This window comes from Sciurus vulgaris (genome assembly GCF_902686455.1).
Source record: "Sciurus vulgaris genome assembly, chromosome: 5".
Classification (NCBI taxonomy): Eukaryota; Metazoa; Chordata; class Mammalia; order Rodentia; family Sciuridae; genus Sciurus; species Sciurus vulgaris.
In genome coordinates, this window is record NC_136465.1 from 103,113,807 (window position 1) to 103,136,444 (window position 22,638).

A 22,638-nucleotide genomic window follows, 5' to 3' on the forward strand; every position below is an offset into this window, starting at 1 on the left:
GCTAACATTTTTTTCATCAGAAAATAAATGTAGTAGAAGTCCTACTGTGTGGTACACTGATTACTAGGAAGTTCAAGTTAATTCCTAAATCAAACAATGTGTCATTCCTTCTACAATGCTGTGCTGTAGCCAAGGCCTTTCCTCTGAACCTGGATCAACTGACAAGCGTTCTTTCTTGCAAAAACCACAGATGTGATGTGCAGTCTACCATCTCCATGAAGCACAGTAAGACAAGACAATTAACAAACTCAACACAGAACCCATCTAATCTTAATGATTTTCTCACAAAGCTTTAAGTCATCTCCACAGTTAATTTGAGAGTAATTTTAATTAGTGACATCTTTATTGAATCTTTTCAAAGCATTCAACTTAGGTTTCTCTTGAAATCTCTCTATTTTCTGTATTTTTCTTTCTTTAACTTTCTGCTGTAAGTTGACTACACTGATAATTTCAGCAACCAGTCCAATGGCATAAAGAGATTTGGGAACAAACCCAAATGACGTGGTAAATAACAGCCCAACAGGCTACAGCACAAGTGCAAGAGCATCCTGCAATCATCAGACAGCTGTGAGTGTGGCCTATTTTTGAGGTTTTAAGAGTTGGGGGCCCACCAGTCAACTGGGTGAAAGTGAGATGAGGAGTGCTTTAGGACAGCATCTCTGTACTACACCTCTTACGAATGTTAAATTGCATTTATCACTCACCAGGTTTGTTCTTCACTCTGCATATGGAAAGGAATACAAATTCCAGGATACACCCACTGGCTCAAAAAACATTTGAGTAATCCTCCTGGACCAGAACCAAGTATAAGATACACAAAAACAGGCTCATTATCCCTTAATTGAAATGCTCTGGACCATAAATATTTGGAGTTTTAATTTGTTTTAAATTCTGGAAAATATATATACATAAAGAGACAGAAAGATAGATAGAGAGAGAGAGAGAGAGAGAGAGATCTTGGAGAAGGGACCCAATTCTACATAAGAAATCCATGTATCTTTCATACTTTCTTTATGCACCCAGTCTGAAGGGAATATGAAACAATACTTTTAGTGCACCTACATCTTGTCTGTGAACCATCATATGAGGTCATGTGTGGAATCTTCCCCTTGTGGCAAAAAGTTGTGGATTTGGGAGCATTTTCAATTTCAGTTTTTGAATTAGGGTGCTCGTTTTGTACTAACAAGTTAGGTAGGATTTATCAACATTTCCAGTGTTGACATTTTGGGGGCAAAAAGTTTTTTGTTGTGGGGACTGTTCTGTATGATTAGACAGTAGATTTCAACAATATATTTCCTCACCTATAAAAATCAAAAATTTCTCCAGAGATTGCTAAATGTCCACTAGGGGGCAAAATCTCTCCTGTTTGAGAACCACTGAGTTGGGGCTGACCAAGAGCTTTCGGCTTTTAGTAAACTCTGTTGGATGCTTCCCTTTATTGAGATCTCAGTTACACATTTCTGGATCTATCAGGAATTTTTAGTGCATTCTCTGAAATTCAGATAAGTAAACTGAACAGTCAAGACTGTCCACATAATTTGTAAGTTAAGGCAAAATGAAAATGCAGATCACTTGTTCAAAATTAGAAATGCAGTTAAATACAAAGCAGTGTTGGCTGATGGTGACTGAGTTTGGTACCATTTATAATCACCTGGAAACAAACTGAGAATAATGTCCAGTGTCCAGCATGATGCCTAGTATAATGTAGGTGAAGCATTCAGATAAATGAATGTTTATTTTCCACCAAGATGTTTCAGGTGGTATATCCACAATATACCCTCCATGAGCAAACACCAAATAAATAAGTTAATGAATAGTCACATCAAACCACAAAACTAAACAAGCAATGAAAAGCTCATTTTACCATAAGAAAGCTAATTTCTACATTTAAAATATGGAGAAAAAAAACAAGTAATTTTTTTAATGAAAACAGTCTATCTTGCTATGTCTCCATAGTACATTACCAAAAAAGCTCATAATAAAAACAAAAATCACTGTTTGAAGATAGGACTGTTACTTAGTGATAGGGCACCTGCTTAGTATGTGTGAGGTCCCTGGTTCAATTCCAGTACAAGAAAGAAAGAAAGTTGCTGGGGGAGAAAGAAATAAAGAAAGCGGGGCGGGGGTGAGGGGGAGAGAAAGAAAGAAAAGAAAAGTCAAGTCAGTCACATTTTAACAGTAACATATAGGATAGAAAGGAAACCACAATATAGGGTCCTAGAATTTTAGTCATGGAATAACACTGTTTTTCATGCATGAAATTTAATACTACATTTATTTTGATAGTCCTGTCATTGGGCAAACCAGAAACAGAAATATAACTCATTGTGCTCACAAACTTTGCCTGCTTACCCTCACCACCAAGAAAACTGCCACCAGGGAACATTTTTCACACATACTCTCACTTTTACCTCCTACTTCCCTGATAAAGAACCAAGCATCTAGGAGAAAGTAGCCATATTTAATGATCAATAAATTCTTTGTAGTTCCTCTGTAAGTATGAGTTTGGGATTAAGATTCTGCTATAACAGATGGAAATCATACACATGGCATCCTATTTGCTATGGATATGATAAGTTTATGCTAAATTACATTATGCAGATTTCAATGTAAACAAAGGACTGGCAATGATTTCATATTTATCAGTACTGTAAGAGCCCATCAAAAACATTCTCTGAATCTGCCTGTGCATTGAACAGATTTGATAAAATTAATAACTGAAGAAGCAAAACTTATTTATATATTTTTTTTAAAAATCTCCACAAAAAATGAATAATACTCAAAACACTCATAAAGAAGAAAAAGTTGGGACAATTTGCCTTCCCAAACAGCAAGACTATTCTAAATTTACAGAAATTAGATTGTGGTGTTATTGTAAAGATGCTATAGAAAACAGACCTACAAAGATCAGAGAAAAAAAGAAATAATCAGTAAGTTATGCTAAAATAATGTTATTAGTACAGAAAAACAAGAAACAAATTAGCCACTCATTTGGTTTATCAAGTGTCCAGTATTACGTTTCTAGAAAGTAATTTGGCAGTGTGCACCAGGTGCTCAAGAAAACATTTGCAATTTCTGATGTAATTCTTCTTCTACTTATCAAAAAAATATTCAGAGAGGTTATGTACCAATATACATCATGGTGTTTCTTATAAATGCAAAATATGTGAAATAATTTCATGCCAAAAAAAAAATATCCAAGACTAAGACACACACACACACACACACACACACACACACACACACGGGAGCAACACATGCAAAAATTCAGAAAATGAGTAAAATCCAAATAATTTACAGTCGTGGAGCTTGGGATAATTTCAAAATTTCTTTTGATAATAGTGATAATGTGTTCTGGTAGTCAAAAAGAATATGGCACTATTTTACTAGATCTTGATTGCTGTAACAACTAATTCTATTTTTAGACTGTTTCATATATTAATAGTAAGTCTATCATTGGGATGATGTGGCCTTAATCAAACATCTTACCTACTGTAATGTGCACTGTTAAATTATAAACCAGAATCTTTTATTGATGGGGTTCAGGACATGCTACCCCACAATATGGTACAATGGCACGTAAGAAAAGAGCAAAAACAAGAAGTTCTCTGACTTCCTCCCACTCTTCTTCCTAAGCAGGCCATAAAACCTAAGAAGGCTACTTGTACTTCTGCCCTCCCTCCTCTGCTGAATATTCTCATGTGACAAGGTTTTATCTTATACTGGGAAGGAAGGAACATCACACAGACGGTCAAGAAGAATCTGAGCCAACTGGCCTTGCTAATTTGCCTTCAACATATTGCCAGAAGATTATACCCTTTTGCCCTCCAATAATACTTTTGCATGACTGTCCATAAAAAGACACAGTTTTGCCACTTCTTTTCCTGGGTCTTCATTTCTAAAGGCTCACATGTCATATAAAACTTATATTAAGTAAACTCATATGCTAACACCCCAAAATTAGTAATTTCAAAACATGAGAACAGAATATTAACCCAGGGCAGAGCCCTCCAAGGACCTGCAGGGATCATATACCCAGGAAGCCAGCCTTGTCATGCCATCTAGTGATTGACAGGCTAGGTGTTAGAAACTGGGATTCCTGGCCCTTTCCACTAACCTGAGAGTCATGTAAAGATCCTTTAAACTTGATTAAATCAAGAGATTTTATTATTTCAGGTTTCTAATGTTTTTATCACATTTTCAGTAAAATTGCCAATACCTGGAAGACTGTACATAATAATAAATAAACTTCTCATCTTGATTTCTTAAAAAATCAGGTTTTTTCCCATGGAAGCTGACTAAATTAGACTGACAGTTCAAATTATAGAAGCATGAAATAACTTGTTTATTGGAAACAACCATGAGGAGTTTATTATATTTTATTAGTGGCATCTGTCTCCTGTCTTTGAATGCTGGAGATGATATTAATGATGTTCTTTTGCCATTTGGAAACAGATATACTTTTCTCAATAATTATCTTTGGCACTGAATTAATTCCCTACATTATTCTTGCCCATTGGCAACTGTTTTAACTCCAGGTGTAAAAATTAACATTATTCCCAGCATGATCAAGGGAGATATACCATTTATTATAAAAATGTCAGACTCTATATTGCTTAAGGATGTGTTATTTCTATTTTTCTACTGTGTGTGTGTGTGTCCACAACAAACCCAAAATCTAGCTTCTAAGTATCATCGGTTTGGTGCTGCCTGCTAAGGTCACTGAGACTCCCCTGTCTCTACTGTTTACTGTTCTGGTTTCTCAACATTCTTAGAAACCAGCAGGAAAATGGTAACTAGGTCTAAGACAGTGACTTCCCAAATACAAGTAGCTGATTATTTCTTTGGTTCAGTGATGTTCAAAAGAACAAACCACCTACTTCCCAGCAAGTGTATGACCCCCACTTTCCCATCCCCACTCTGGAATGGAAAGTGCCACAGAAAGTTACTTTACCTGTCAGAGACAGCACACCTCTGAAATGGTCAGTGACTGCTGTCACAGGTCTGTGCTACAGAATGTTTAACAGAAAATGTCACTTCTAACTCTGTGCTTTCAAGTTTCTAAGTTCAAATGCATTGATAAGAAAAATTCCCCGTAAAGACCAGTAGAACAGAGGCAGGGGATCGCAGGGAGTGGGCAAGAGAGTTAAAGGGGAAGGAATGAGAAAAGAAAATGACCAAATTAGAGTCATATTGTGTGAACATACAAATATTTTGTAACCAACTCCATTATTACATATCAATTATAAAGCACTAATAAAAAACAGAAAAGAAAAATCTACATCATGCACAACCATAGAAACAAAATGATGTACCCCATTTGTGTACAATGAATCAAAATGCAGTCTATAAAAATTTTTTTTAAACATAAAAAATTAAAATTAAAAATATAGATCCATAATACCTGGATTAGAAATGCAACCTCAGGAACTATCTAATGTCTATCAAAACAACTATTAGGAAACAAACAAAAAAAAATTTCTGTGACACTTCAGATCAAGGAGATAATGAAATAAGCAGTGATGGTCAAAGTTCAAAAAAATTGATCTGTGTAATGAATACTTCTACAGCACTTGTGATAGGACACTACTCTCAAAGTTTTGCATATTAATTCATTCAATCTTCTAAGTTATTATTTAAGACAAATATTATAAATTATCTCCAAGTTACACAAGAGGAAACTGAAGCACAGGGAGGTCAAACAAACTGCCTAAAACTGGACATCTGGGATGAAAATCCAGGAAGTCTGTTTGTAGATGTTAAGTATCTTATGTAAAGTCACAGCATCTCAGTCAGGCCTTCAGCACACTGAAGTCTGCCTTTCTGTAAAGCAAATCCACTGTGTTATATAAAAACTCCCCATCTTAAACCAAGAATGGTAAGCCATTCAGACATTCAATATATTTCAAATAATGAAAATAAGTTAATTTATACTTTCCTTTGAGACTTCCTTAACCAATGCACAAAACAAAGGATAACAAATTCACTTTGAATGAGCTCTTCTTGTGCTAAGACAAATGCAGGCGCTCTACAGACTACCCCACCCACTTCCTGACTTTACAGTTGAAGAAATTTAATATTATGAAGAAAGTTAAACAGTTTATTTTACATAGAGAGCAACTGGTGAGGCTTATGCTGAAAAAAAAAAAAAAACACAATTTCAAGACGAAAAAATATAGTTGATAAAGATATGAACATTCACATCTATCTCAATAGTACCTATACTCAAAACATTATCTTTCATTAACTTCCTGCTTTAAGTATTCTGAACTTATCTAGTAGATTATGAAAGCTCCTGGACACAGGAACCTGTTTTTAAAAACTTTGTATATCACACTACATTTAATACAATAACATATAAGTGGTAAACTTCAAAGAACACCTGTCAAATAATGGATGAATATGTATGAATAACCCAGAGATAAGTAAAACGCACCAAAGAACTAATGTGTGTCTGTTATATCAATTACATTGATTGTAAAGCACAAAACTTTAACATCTGTGGAGATCTCTAGCAAACACTAATTTGCTGAAGTAGGGAAACTGCTGATCCCTATTACAAAAGTAGAAAATATTACAACTTGCAGTAAACTAGTACACCACAACTTCATATGGAGAGAAAACACACTTAAGAAATCCATAAAAGGATTCCAGTTAAAACCAATGTTACACATCCTAGTTTATGAAAGATATTCCTAAATCATCATCTTTGTACACAAAACAAGATCAACATTATAATGCTTTATTAGATCCATCCAGTTTTTATCTGAGAGATCATTATGGCAAACAAAAATTTCATGCAAATAATTATTTTGGGAAGAATGACTTTCTAAAACTGAATTAACAGATAAATTCTCCAAGACTAAATTAAATACATATCTTGGAGACAAATGTCTATATTGCTTCTGGTATAAACAAATAGAGAAATACCTAAGTCACTCTCTAGAATGGCAATATGTCCGGTAATATAAATTTATTAACTATAGTTTATTAGTATAATTATAATACCTACAAACTTCTTGTCATAAAAATACCAGAATAATAATCTTCATTGGTCCCCACAAAGGAGGAAACATTTTTCAACATAGTTCTCAGACTAAGAAGGGTTTTTTGTTCTCATTTGCAAATAACATGACTTTATATTTAGGAAAAAAATCTAAATATGCCACCAATAACTTGTTAGAATAAACAAATTCAGTCAGTTGTTTGATACAAAAAACAGCATACAAAAATCAGTAGTGTTTCTATACACCAATAATGAACTAGCTGAAAAAGAAATCAAGAAAGCAAAACTATTTACAATAGCCACAAAAACTGCTACCTCCCCTCAAAAAAAAGAAAAAAAAAAAAATCCAGGCACAAACTTAACCAAGAAGATGAACAATCAACAATGAAAACCATAACACACTGAAGAAACTGAAGACACCAAAAAATGGAAAGACATCCCATGTTCATGGATTGCAACAATTAAAACTGTTAAGATGTCCATACTTCCCAATGCAATCTATAGATTCAAAGTAATGCCTATCATAATTCCAATGACATTCTTCACAGAAATAGAAAACACATTCCTAAAATTTGTATGGAACACAGAAGACCCTGAATAACCAAAGCAATACTGAGCTTGAAGAACAACATGCTCAAGGTATCACACTACTGAACTTCAAAACATGATGCAGAGCAATAGTAACACAGTCACTCCTGGTACAGAAAGAGAGACCTATGAAACAAAATACAGAACCAGAAATAAATCCACAAATCTACAGCAGTTTTAGTCAGCTTTTTTGATGCTTTGACCAAAATACCTGAAAACAATTAGAGGAGGAAAAGTTTATTTTGGAACACACAGTTTCAGAGATCTCAGTACAGCAATGATTCCATTCCTTGGAGCCTAAGATGAGGTAGAATATCATGACAGAAGTGTGTGGCAGAAGAAAGTAGTTGGGGACATGACATCAGGAAGGAGAGAGCCAGAGGGTTCTCTGATCAACAAAAACAAACCAGATACCCAAAGTCATGCTCCCAATGACCCACCTCCTCCAATCACACCCTACCTGTCTACAGCTAATCTCTATCACGAGATTAATCCAGTAATTAGGTTAATACTCTCATAACCTGATAATTTCACCTCTAAACTTTCTTACACTGTCTCACACACAAGCTTTTGGGGGACACCTAATATCTAAACCATAATAGTCAACTGATTGTGGACAATGATGCAAAAGAACACATTAGACAGAGGACAAGCTCTTCAATAATGATGCCGGGAAAACTGAATATTCATATGAAGAAAACCAGACCCCTATTCTCAGCTTATACAAAGAAATCACATGCAAATGTATCTAAGACTTAAATGTAAGACCTGGAACTATGAAATTACTGGAAGAAAACAGGGGAAATATCTTGGGATAATTGTATAAATAATTTTTTTTTTTTTTGGATAGGATCCCAAAATCACAGGCAATGAAAGCAAAAATAGAAAAATAGGACTGTATCAATCTAAACAGCTTCAGCACAGCAAAGAAAACAACAGACAAGGAGACAAACTATAATATGGGAGAAAATTATAGTTCTGACAAGAGATAAAAAATATATAAGAAACTCAAAGCAAAAAAAAAAAAATCCAAATTAAAAAATTGAAACAATCTGAATAGATCTTTCTCAAAAGAAAACATGTGACTGGTCAAACAAGTCCATAAAAACATGCTCATTATCACTAATCATAATAAAAATCCAAACCAAAACCACAATGTGATATCATCTCACAGTAGAATGGTTATCATCAAAAAGAATTTGAAAAATAAAATAACAAAAATTGGCAAGTGTTTGGGGAATAGGAACTCTCATACACTTTTGGTGGAAATGTAATTGAGTAGGCCTTTATGGAAAACAGCGTGGAGGTTCCTAAAATAACTAAAGATAAAACTACCATATAAACCTGATACTAGGAGTATATCCAAAGAAAGAAAAAATCTGTATGTCAAAAGACATCTTCACTTAGTTTACTGCAGTACTATTCACAATCTCCAGAATTATGAAATCAAAGTGTCTATTATCAAAGGAATAAGCTAAAGAAAATGTGATATATATATATATATATATATATGTACGCACATACACAAACACACACACAACAAAATATTAAACAACCATAAAACAGAATGAAATCCTGTGATATGGAGGAACATGGATGAGTCTGTGAGTCTGGAGGAAATTATATTAAGTAAAATAAGCTAGGTGCAGAAAAAGAAGTACTGCATCATCTCAATCATAATTGGAACCTAAAAAAGTTAATTCCACAGAAGTAGAAAGCAGAAGAGTGGTTACCAGAGTCTGGAAAAGGATGGGGAAAAAGAGAAGAGAAGGGTTAATTACTAGGGACAAAAATAAATAAGAGGATTAAGTTCTTATGGACTATCACACAGTAGGTTGACTATAGTTAATAACAACTGACTATTTCACATTAGCTAAAAGAGCAGACTTAAATGTTTCCAGCACAAAGAAATGACAAATGTTCGAGTTGATGGATATGCTAATTGCCCCGATTCGATCAGTTCAAAGTGTGTGTGTGTCAAATCACCCCACTGTACACCATTAATATATACAAAGTTCATGTCAACTAAGAAAAGGAAATATTTTAAAACAATCCTTAATTCCAGTGTTAAACAGTTAAACTCAATCTTTTAATTCACACCTTGAAGTCTCGTCTGTTTAGCAAAATTCCTTTTCAGTGAATGGAATAAATTGCTTCATAGGTAAAAAACTTAATGATGCCACTAGTGTGTATATAAAATCAAAGATAAATCAACATGATTCTATTTTTCAAACAGCTCATGTGTTAATATTTCTGACTCAATAATGAAATGCTAAGTCCACGTAACCCGGAAAACCACTTATCCTACTCACACTTTTGTACACCTAATAAGAGTAAATTAATTTAAATTATTTTAAAAGCTGAGAAATTTTTTCCTGAGTAGAATAACTGGGTAAGATATAACATCGAATCTAACTACTTTCCCTTAAGCCCTAATATGAAACCACTCGGCTGGAGGAGATAACTTTCCTTTTATTAGATATAATTCACATACTATACATTTCACTATTTAAAAGTATACAATTCAGTCATTTTAGTATATTCAACAAGTCTATGCAAAATTTACCACATTGCATTACTGCGCAAAAAAATGAAAATCTATCAAAATATATAGTAATGATATGAAGTCAAAAATATTGAATTCTAATTTGGCTTCATATTTGCCAGAGAATCTATGCAATTTATTTGAGGTTTTCCGTGCCTAATTTTTTCTTTTCTTATAAAATAGTAAAATAATAACAATTATGTCACACAGTATTATTGCAGAATTAAAAGATAAAATATCACATAAAATGCTAGGTGGAGTGTATAGCACATGATAAATGCTAAAAGAATGATCATTCTGTTTTATTAATTACCAAAAAATGCTAATGGATGAAACTATGAAAGCATCTGATTATTTTTAAAACTTTGCTCTTTAAGAACAAGATTTCAAATAATATTAGTCAAAAGTGTCCCCTGTATGGCTAAGCAGCTACGCTATTCTGTATGGAGTTTCGGAATTTACAAAATTCTAAAATAAACTGTTCAAAAAAAAAAAACAAAAAAAAACTACAAGAAAGTCGCATGAATGTTCAAGCAGGACCACTAAGCTTAAGACAGAAAAACCTACAGAATTATTGAAAGAATGATGCCAATTGTGCATCAGTGATTCTGGTGAAGTGAAGCGAAACCCTGATAAACTATTCCAAAAAACAAAATTACAACAAAATATTCTCCACAGAACATTTTAGAGGAATATAAGTTTCCAATTACTTCCTGAAGTGGGTTCATCTCAATATAAGTCAGTTAAAGGGACTAGAAGGACAAAACAAACACCAAATTCTACATCTAGGATTGTGACTACAATTCCATATCAAAATGATTTGTCTTAAGAGTGCTAAGGCCACTGTGGTCGAAGCTGGTAGAAATAAAGGATTTCATAGGCTCCATAGCAGAAGGTAAGTTTTTACCACATTTTGAAGTGTGTATTTCTTCTACTAAGGCCTTAATATGAAATAAAAAATACTTTCCAAAATTATGAATGAAAGCCTAAGTCATTAACTTTTAAGTGGTATTTCCAAAATTTAGACATTAACATAGCTTTAAAATTAATCCTAACAAATAATGATTCGCATGGGATTTTATAACATTTATGTTTGAAATTCCAGTACATTTATAAATATTCAACCTCAAAAATAAGTTTTTTAATTAGGACCAACATGTCAACAACTGAAAAGAAAATATTAATAATTCCTAATAACTATAATAAATGCAAGTTTTGGTTGGGCACAAAAGCACACACCTGTAATCCCAGTGGGTTAGGAAGCTGAAGGAGGAGGATCCTGAGTTCAAAGTCAGCCTCAGTAACTTAGTGAGGCCCTAAGCAACTCAGTGAGACACTGTCTCTAAATAAAATACAAAAAAGGTTTGGGGATGTGGCTCAGTGGTTAAGTGCCCCTGTGTTTAATTCCCAGTACCAAAAAATAAATGCCAGTTTGTGTAAAACTCCACAGTGATGTTCTAAACATACTCTTCTGCTCCTGTTCATCTGATAAGCAATCTCCATGAACTCCGTGTAACATGGGCTTCAGAAGGAAGCTGTTTTGTGCATTCCCCCAAACCTCAGGAGTCAAATGTTGACACTCCCATCTATCCTCCCACAGGTACAGAAACTCAGAGAAACATTTATAAAGTATATATTACTAATATGGAGCAGTGAAAGTACTTTATGGTGGGCATACAAAGGTAAGTAAGGCTAAGTCACTGTGGAGGTAGGGGGCACCAACATCTATCTAGTGCTGACTGCTACAGAGATGTACCATGGAAGTGCTCCAGGACTACAGGGAAAAGAGGTGTCCTACGTCTCATATTCCCAGATAGGACTCACTTCCACCTTTCCTAAGGACTTCATTTTTCACATGCTCTATAAACTTCCACTGTTTTTCCCTGTTCTTTGAGAAGTTCCTTCTTATTCCAAAAGTATGAAGAAAATCATCACATTATTTGTCCAATGCATTGTGTCCTTCAAAAAGGGCAATATCTTGCTTTTACAGCAATCTCAGGAGAGGGAACTAAGATTTCTGATTATGCATGAACAAGGGGCTCGAGATGTTTTGACAGGGCAGTCTGCCACAGCATCAGATGATGAAACCCTTGCCTCAGACCCTTGCCTCTCCTGGTGTGATACCCAGGGTGTTGCGGTAGACCTGTTAGAATGCAAAAATGACCATGTCCCAGTTGTTAAAATAGTGCCCCCTGAGCAGCAGTCTCAAACACTAACTGCTTCAATTACCCAGAGGTTTCCATGTGACACTACCTTATGGGTTCTTGTGTGACTACATACCACCTGCACAAAGGAAATATACCCACAGTTAAACTTCATCCTGAAGAGGCCTCGATGCACATATTAAAAAAAAAAAAAAAAAAAAAAAAAAAACAGGCGAGGAGCATCCCCAAATGAAGCCTTAAAGTAAAAAACTGTGGAAACTGCCAGGCATATTTAATGACTAATCAAAAGAAGGAGCAGCAAAGTATGGCCCATAAGGCCAAATCAGTCAGTTTGTTTTTATAAAAGGTATGAATAAACTTTGTGTTTTGTTGGGAGGAGCCATACTCATCCTTTCACATGCTATCTATGTCTACTTCTGTGCTGCACCAGCAGAGCTCCGTGGCTATAACAGAGACCACATGGCCACAAAGCCAAGTATCTGCATGGTGGCCCTTAATAGAACACAGTTCACTAAGTCCTAGAATAAAGCATCAAAAATAATATCTTATTATGCCAATAAAGAGAACAGCTCCAAACCTATTACATTAAAAGCACCCTTGAATCATCACTACTACTTTCTTCTCATTAGTTCTTTTTTCAGATAAAACATGATTTTTCCCAATCTATAGCATCTCTTGACAAAGAGGAAGAAACACTTAAGCACTTCTATTTCAGCCTAAAAAAGAATAAGATTGTGAAAGTAAACTGCACAATGAATTGTGTTAAATTTGCTAATGGAGAGTAGGCTCAAAAGTCCATCTTAGCAGAGGAACTTATTAATATGCTCTTATTTTCAAATTTAATGTAACTCTTCTTGTGAATTATAGTAATTACAATAATCACTTTTTTTTCTTTTTTGCAGGGTTCACTGGACTAAACAGACACTTGGAACTATCTAGTGGTACACCTGACTTCATGAACATGAATCCTACCCCTCAGACTCAACCGCTGTCACTTCTTCCCCTTCACGAGTCAGGTCTACTCAGAAAGCACAGGGTGCTTGTTTCTTTCTGTCTTTGTTTGATGATGGAATCTTGACCACAGAGAAATAAATCTGGAAGGTCAAAACCAGATTTAAAGGAAGTTCAATAAGTCGAGGCATGTGTTTCCGTAAAGGAAACACTCTGTGTAGTGGAAAAACTCAGGAGGCCACGGGGAAATGAGATGGAGAGAGAAGATTACAGAAGCAAGGAGGACAGTGGAAGTCACTTGACATCAAGGCAGAAAGGATGAGTGTCAGAGACCTAACCCACACAATGACAGAAGAAACCGACGGGAAATACGCCCTCAAGATACAAGAATTGGACTAAATTATCTTGTCAACTTGCTTTGATAGCTATTGTTTGATTTTCTGTAGTTGTTTGCATTCTTTCCCTTTAGACAAGGTTCTGAGTCTCTTTACCTTCTTTCTTTCTTTTCCCCCAGTATTTCTATCCAAACTACACAGCATAATATGGCAAGAGGCAGGGCTGACTGAGGAGGAGGGAACCCTGCAGAGGCAGTGAGTGGGGCTCAGATTCTGCCCTTTCCAGCTCTTTGTCCTTCTCAGCCCTCCACTTTCTCAGTAGAATATGGTGCACAATGTCTAGATTTTATAGTTTTATTTTTAGGAATTAGAAGATGTGTACTGTAACATTTACAGAAACAGGTATTCAGTAAATAATAATTGTTCATATTAGTCATCATTCCAATCTGAATAAAAATCTCTGGGATCCATCTTCCCTTTAGGGGAGAATCATTATTAGGTTCAATTCTCTAAAATATAATTTTTAAAGTTAATTTAATTCTATGAGAAGTCTGGTGGGAGTCATTTTCAAAGAAGTACTTTGAAAATTTCAGAGAAAAAAAGCTATACTGAAACTGTGAGGCAACAATCCAGCAACTGATTATAGTCCGAGCTTCAAAGACCCAGTAGTTCTCTCCTCACTCTGGCAAGTACATACTTCCTTATCGATGGCTACAACACTGCAAGGAACATAGGTGCTAATAAGCAAGCTAATTGAAATGTGCATCTAGGTCATGTTCTCAGTAAGACACTGATGAAAAACACAGCCCGGTAAGTAGATAGGATGGAGAATGGTAACAGAGGGAGAATCAATGGCATTGAACCACTCTCTCTTCCAAACACAAATCTAATTTAAAATGTGAGGAGGTAAAATATTAGGGATTTACTAGAATTTGAGGAAACACTTGAGAACAGGCAAGTTTTTTCAGACAGTACATGACATGGCTGTTAACAGTCTTATCCTAGAGTCCATCAATGAAATTGTCCTGTGACCACTAAAATGTCCCAGAACTAAATTTAAAAAATTAGTTTTCTTCAGGATGTTCCTCTAACCTTCTCCAAAGCCTAGGTAACCTTTAAAGGGCACAGCAATTTTTCTTTTCTAGAGGGGGAAAAGACTCTGCAGACCATGGTTTTATTTACAAAGCACACTACTACCTGTACTGATGATGGTTTTAATGTTAAGTGGACCATGAACTACCCTGAAGCAGCAACTCAGGAATCATATATTCTTTTCTGAAATGCCTACCTTCTGGATATTTTCTCTCCAATTTGATTGTATTAAATACAGAGTATTAAAAACCAGCATGAACCTCATGAAGAGTTGGAGAAAAAGAAATCTTTGACACAAAGTTCTTTCAGCATGGATTTTTTCTTTAATGAGATATGGATTTAAGCACAACTCAGCAAGAAAACAGAAATACAGAGGGTTGAAGTATTATCTATTTACTTACTAAGACAATCTGGACTTTCAATATAAATCAAGAAGAATGGCTTAAAAGCCTACAGGTAATCTGAAAAACATTTTCTTCTCCCCCGAGTATGCCGAGTGGAAAAATCTCTCTGCTGTTCTTCATCCTCTATAACAGGAGAGTCAATGACATTTTAATGTAAAATCCAAGAATTGCTCCAATTCTGCTTAAGATTTTAAAAGCCCTCTGGGGTTTAGAAAGTCAATGGCAACCTTTATTTAAAGCCATATTGAATGAAATAGAGTTTTAAAATAAGTCATCATGGTTAAGAAAATAAGTTTTACTACAAAGTGAATACAGTTGTACATTGTTTTCATAGCCATTCAGTTTATCACTGTTAGCAAAAGGACAAAAAATTAAACACTGCTTTAATAACTGGTAGATATGTGTAACAGCCTCGCTCTGAAAATTTTTAGAATTTTCCAACAACCTCTGGAATATTGGCTAGAGAAATGTTTTATTTGCTAATATTCAGTAAATTATGGGTCATCTTGCTAAGAGACAATATTTGTCAATATCCATTTCAAGTTCACTCAAGAAATGACATATATGCATTGCTTTGGGTCAGATGACACTGTACTACTACATGAAAAAAATACACACAACCAACCTAAAATACTGAGGAAAAGGACTACTTTCCTCTAAAGGCATCAGAAGTCAACTTCAATGAACATCCAACTACAATGTCATTATTCTGGAATTTGATTTTTCAAGAAACTACAGAAGAATTTCCATCAAAACATGATACATATTTACCCTCTCTGACCTCCCTGAAGAACATGATTTCCTGAAATGGCCACAGACTATCAATTCACCAGAAAAAAAAAAAAAAAAATGACTTATGAGGAGAGAGGACTTGGTGACCTAATTGCAAAATTACTGGAGGGAAAAGAAAGGAGACATGCAGCCATCCTTCACATACACAGTAAGCCTGACCCTAAAGGGCTGGAGGTGAATCAAATCATGTTTTAAAATGAACTCACAGGAGGAACTTGAATAAATTCCCCTCCCTACCACACTTTTCCTTTCCAGACTAGAGATTAAACTCCCCATCAAAAGCAAAACACAGAGCCAACATTCAACCAGGTTACAGAGTTCAATAGCTGATAAAATTAAACAATTCAAATTTTGTTGGCTTGAATGCTTTTGCATAAATTATACAACATATGGGTAACCTGAATGCCCTGCAATAGTAACTAAGCAACAGGTAGACCTGGATCTAATTTCAACCTGAAACAGATAGTGCCTCTGTGTTCTACTTCTATATATGCCTAAAATCTAAAACTTTAGGGCTACAGTGCTTAACAGTAGGGCACTGGCCTAGTATGCATGAGGCCCTGGGTTTAATACCCAGCACTGCAAATTAATTTTAAATACACACACACACACACACAATTTCAGTGACTAAAGAGCAAAGTTAACTTTCCAGCTTGTAGTCTATCCAGCACCTCCATTTTTAAATATCTGTAATCTACATAATCTCAAACATATATATACATACACACATATATATATACACATATCTATATAAATATACATATACGTAAGTATATATATATATATATATTTTTCCCCCACATGGGATAAAAAGCTCATCTACATTTTAAGTTCTGTAGGTTGAACCTGCACTACAAATAAACAGGTTTCTAAAAGGCCATTCTCTCCTGCCTCTGTAATGGATGTCTGCCTTGACTTCCCCCCTCCCTCCATCTGCTGTTGCACTGAAGCTATCCAGACAACCCCTTTCTCCCTCATCATTTCTTCTTTTTCCCTGGTTTTCTGAGGGGTTGTACACATCACCATTTGCAGGTGCAGAGGAAAAGCTTTCCTGGTCATGTTTTCCCTTCAAGGATACTGCCTTACTACCATGGTCCAGAGTGGAGAAGCCCTGGCTGAGGGCACTTCACAGGGCTCAGAACTGCTGCTGACACAGCAGAGCAGCAGCCGCCTTTGTGTTACTTATATCTCACTCCAGGAATACACTTCTTATTCTCTAATAGAGGACATGAAATTGAAGAAGTCAACTGAGCACTATTGAACAAGATGGCACAGAGCATATGAACACACAACTCTCACTTCTAAATTCCTCCCTAAAATGCCTTTGGAAAGATTCCTGTCTTTTGATGATTGATTTTATTTTCTTAATATGGGAAACAATTATTACCTACTATGACTTAAAGCTCCTGACAAAGACTCTTTTATCTTCTTATCCTTCAAACATACTCACTCATCTCCAGTGATATGGGGTATGCCTCACTTTTAATACCTTGCTGAATGGATTTGCCCAAGAGAGGAACTCCAACTCATTAACCCATTAAGTCCCATTATCCTATACATGGGACACCTAGGAAAACTTAAATTGAGCAAGAAATATACCACTTTTGATAACTTTTGAAATAAATGGTTTCAGAGTTCTATTCTTTGAAGAACAATAATGAGTATTTGAAAATACACATGTATCCATATGGGTGTGTATATGAAAGTATACATGAAAGATGTGTAAGCCCTAGGTCATGATTTCCAACCTATTTTAATGTACCTGTGTCCATTTCATTATGGAATTGAAAACTTGGGACTTAATGGGTTAAGTTGACTGTCAAACTGAGGGATGTACATGACAGGGATGGGGCACATAAACATATGGAAAAACATTTAGGAAATAAATATTAAATAAACATATTTGGGAAAATATCATTGATCAAACATTTAGGAAATATTGAGATTTTTAGGAAATGCATTTTTAGCATTTTTGTACTACAGAACAGAATTTAAACTTTTATTATTTCTAGGATAAAGCACACACAAAAAAAAAATCAAGCAAATTTTGAGCTTACTAGAGCTGCCTCCTGCTGTGTGGTGTTCATACCCCATAGGTCCTGCCTCTCTCTCTCTCCAACCTTTGAAGCTAAGTGGAAAGTCTGCTAATCACTGCCTTAATCAATTATCAAGGTCTCTCTCGGGCTTCTATCTCTGTTGTACATATAAGCCATGACTCTATTACACATCTACTCCATTAAAATACACTAGGAAAACAAAATATAAGCGATGTACAATGGGAATGGTACTCATAATATTTTGTATTCAAATTTGCTTTTGATTCTCTCTATTAATTCAATGTTTAGGCTTGCCAACTTTTTATAAATAAGATATGTAGCTAGACCTTACCAAAATGTCCAAAAAATCTGGTACACTTTATAGCTACTACTGAAACAGACCCAAAATACTAATCTGTTTATACTTAATGATACATATGATTTTATGCCACTGCTCCCTCTGCTCAAAACACTCTTCCCTCCTGTTCTCAATACTGCTGGCTTCTGTCCCACACTTCAAATCCACCTCTTCAGAGGCCTGTCCTAACCACCCCACCAACAGCAGCCCTTCTCAGTTCCTCTACGAGTGTGTCAGCACACTGTTTATTTCCTTTAAATAATGACATAATTTGTAGTTATCTGGTAATTATTTACTATCTTATTTAATATTTATCCCCAAATGATAGATCAGAATCTCATCTGACTTATTTATGGCCATTTCCCACCTCAACTGAGTGCCACTCAGTAAAGAGCAAGCATTTCCTACACATTTTAAAACTCTGGAGAAAAAAAAAAAAAAAATGAGAACTTGGAGCTCTTATAATCTAGCTGTCTATTCTTACAAACCCCAAAAGCTGAGACTCAATGACTCTTCCAGATCCTTTTAGCACTACAAATTTGAGGTGGAGCCAGGATCAATCTTTCCTTTCCCATGTTTCCCACTCCAGGGAGCTTTCCAAACCAAGCTGTTGTTTCCTCTAGTCTCCCTTTATTATTCCTACAGGAAGTATAAACAGTGTTGAGCACATGTGAAAACCAAATGTTTGCTTCTCTTCCCATAAAATGCCTTTTTGATGTTGTTTTGCCAACTTTAGTGAAGAAATCACCAAGACTCTATGTGCCTTGCTGAGGACCTGACACAGAGGAGATGGAATTCCATGACAATCCAGTCCTGTTCCACAGCTTGGCCTGGAAGCCTCACCCGGGTGGTTGACACAACCAAAACAACTGTGGTACTCATGCAGAAAGTGTGGCTTTCTACACAGAGGAACAGGGCTATGTTCACCTGACATCTCTCACATCCAGAAGAGGGATTAATGTAGTGAATCCATACTTCAATAGCTATGCCTACTTTCCTCAAACTCAAATGACCATGAAAAAAAAAATTCTGTTAAAAGAGAAGGATCACAGAAGCAAATACCAAAATAGTAACAAACCCACTGGGAAACACTTTAGACAAGTCATGGTTGGATAATCAGGCTCCAAACCTATTTATGAGGAAGCTCACAGGTAACAAGGAACTAAGCCACCTTGTCTGATAGAACATTTCTCCATATAGAAAACAGGACACCTTCCGTCTTGCTAACCTCCTGCATTATCTGGCTAAATTGTGATTATCCAGGTCAAGGCTCTTCCCTCCAGACAGCTACACAGCACTGACCACAGTTCCCAAGCTTGAAGGTGTGGCTCAAAATTCACAGCCTCAGGATCAACAGACAGATTAACAGGCCATACTCTAGCATTCCAACAAAAGGGCTGACTCATCTTCTCTGGGCCAGACATTTTTATTACTTTGCAGTTAGCTGTTTCTCCCTGTGCATTTGTCCACCAGGCCTATTAATCTTAAATGCAAACTGACTAAGGGCCAAAACCAAGCTGGTTTGTTAATGTGAATCTCAGTAGTGGGCTCCATTTACAAACTGCAGTGACATAGAGTCTTGCTCCCATATGTTACATTGCTGATGATCAAAAATAAACAAACAAATAAATAAATTTGTTTCTTCAACTAGTGTGTACTGTCAACCACATGGCTAAACCAGACATATTTTTAAGCTCAAAATGAAGCTATACATTTAATGCTTTGTAGTAAAATCAGAGGTATCCTTCCCTCTAAACAGAAGTTTTTAATTAAATTCTTATTCATTATATAAATACATAAAACCCAAAAAGAATTTAGTATCATTATCCTGACAGTCCGAATTTTTTTTCTACTTGTGTAATAATAGCATATATGCTTCAACTATACTGATAACTACAAAAACTATTTAGATAGGAGCATGAAAGAAGATGACATTTAAATAAATAATTTTAAATTTAACACACTTTGTATTTAATTTTTTAAAAATTAACACAATGTAGAACTCGGCAAATTATTTTATAAAAGGAAACCCTCATTACCTTTATATTGATGGGCTACTCTGGAAATGCTAACATTGTCAGACACATATTGGGTGCTTATAGTATATAAAAATGACCCTCACACAGAAGAGGCTCATAGTTAGCTGGGTCTTTGGGTAAGAAGGTAATAGCACCAGCCTACTGTGCTGCATATACACATAAAGTTATGTCAAGTCCCATGTGGGTGACCTGCTTCCACAAAGTGTGCATTCTATTCATTGAGGAAAACAATGGCATTCAGCTCCATCAAAAATAGGAGAAGGTGAGCAAATAGACCTCTAACATCTGTTTATGACACATATTAATAAAGGGTATGTTTAGTATTTTTTCAGGTATGAAAAACAACACAACTCTAAACTAGACTTACCATTTGAACTACCAATTATGTAGAGACAAAAGGAAGGTCAAAGCTTTTCAAATACCAATTTGGCAATTGTACGGGCCTATAATCTCAGCTACTCAGGAAGCTGAGGCAGGAGGATTCCAAGTTCAAGGACAGTCTGGGAAAATTAACAAGACCCTTTCTCCAAAAGGGCTGGGGATACAGCTCAGTGGTAGAGTACTTGCCTAGGATGCATGAAGCCCAGAGTCTATCCTGAGTATAGTAAAAAAAAATAAATAAATAAAAATAAAAGAAATACAAACTTGGGAAATGTGAACAAAGCAGGTTCATTGCTCTTGTTAAAAAAATGTATTTGTAATGCCTATTTTTACACACTGTTTACATCCTGCAATTGCTTATCCAAATCAGACTGTCAAGATTATAGATCCTAAGAATATTTTTTATATGTCTATATAATATATTCTCTGGAAATAAATACTTCAGTGAAAATTAACTAGAGCCTTTCCTTGGTTTTCTGAAATGGCAAAATTTTGGATTAGATATATAATTAAACATTCTGATAAAAACAGAAACTCAATTATTTGAAAACTAATACATGAAGGTGTTCATATTGTTAATAAAAATTGGTATGGAAAGATTTGGTATGGAAATTAATGTGATACACATGTTAACAAGGCATTTAATATTTTAACTGACGTTATTTATTCTGAAAATACTTCACACTATGATTTTTTTAAGTTAATATGGAAGGTCAATAATAAATGCATGTATTTATACATCTGAGTGACTTATACATAGACATTCAGAAGATACAAACATACAAAATCACAACTACATCAAGTATATCCAATTTAGAAAAATACGAAAATAGTAAAACAAAAGAAATATGATTATGTGATTATGTGAGGACAGTAGCAGTCTTCGTTCCTTCAAAATTATTATATTACTTTTTAAATGAAACTATATTTACTTTGGTTTGGTTATGTCCATAAAATCATTATATAACTTAGCTATATTAAATAATAGTAAAGGAATACAATTTCTAAATGAAACCACCATATAGTATTAAATTTCACTTAAGTATGAAATTCACATACCTGAACCAACCTCCTTTTCCTCTTCTTCAATGCTGTTTCTGATACTGTCATACTCCTCATCAATGGTCTGGTTACCACGCATCTGAGATAAAATTCTACGGGCCTTCTGAGTCTGTCCTTTCTGAATTAGCCATCGAGGACTTTCAGGCAAGAAGAGAAAACCAAAGAACTGTATAACTGCTGGAATTGCTGCAAGTCCCAACATGTACCTGCAATAAGAAATTTACATTTATTGTAAAATGTGATCTAATAGTACTGAGTATGTACTCACCACATGCTTTTGTGTGTGGGCTGACCACAATAATCTCTAATGGCAAGTTAAAATTATAATACATGTATACATCATTATAATATTTTATGCAGTACTGAAAAATGAAAAATGAAAAAAATCTAATACTTCTTTTACAAATTATGATAAAAATAATGGGTAAAAGTCACAATCATATATACACATTCTAGACCAACACATCATGCAAACACACTATACGATCAGGTGTGGTGGCATATGACTGTAATGCCAGTGATTTAGGAGGCTGCTGCAGAAGAATTCCAAATTAGCTTGAATTCATAAGATGAATAAATAAGCTTGAGTGAGGTCCTGTTTCAAAATTTTTAAAATTTTCTTTTAAAGTACTAGGAATATAGCTCAGTGAATAGAGTACCCCTGGATTCTATCCCTAGTATCACAAAACATAAAACAAGCATTTTGACGGCCCCTAATAGTACACTAATAGAGTTCTGATTTTACAATATAAAATTGGGGATGCTTTGGTTTCGATAAGTGTTCCCCAAGGCCCATGTGTTAAAAGCTTGGTTGTCAGTCTGTGGTGCTACTGGGAGGCAGTGCAACCTTTAAGAGGTAGAACTTAGTGAGATGAAGGTCACTG

The 22,638-nt window shown here is 35.1% G+C and overlaps 1 protein-coding gene across 1 annotated transcript in view; it reads right to left on the reverse strand.

The window, feature by feature from the left end:
* SLC2A13 (solute carrier family 2 member 13) overlaps positions 1-22,638 on the reverse strand; it is a 332,293-nt gene that overhangs the window by 245,413 nt on the left and 64,242 nt on the right. The window contains exon 3 of the mRNA XM_079139372.1: positions 21,752-21,960. Coding sequence (XP_078995498.1) covers positions 21,752-21,960 — 209 coding nt within the window. The remainder of the gene's footprint in view (positions 1-21,751; positions 21,961-22,638) is intronic.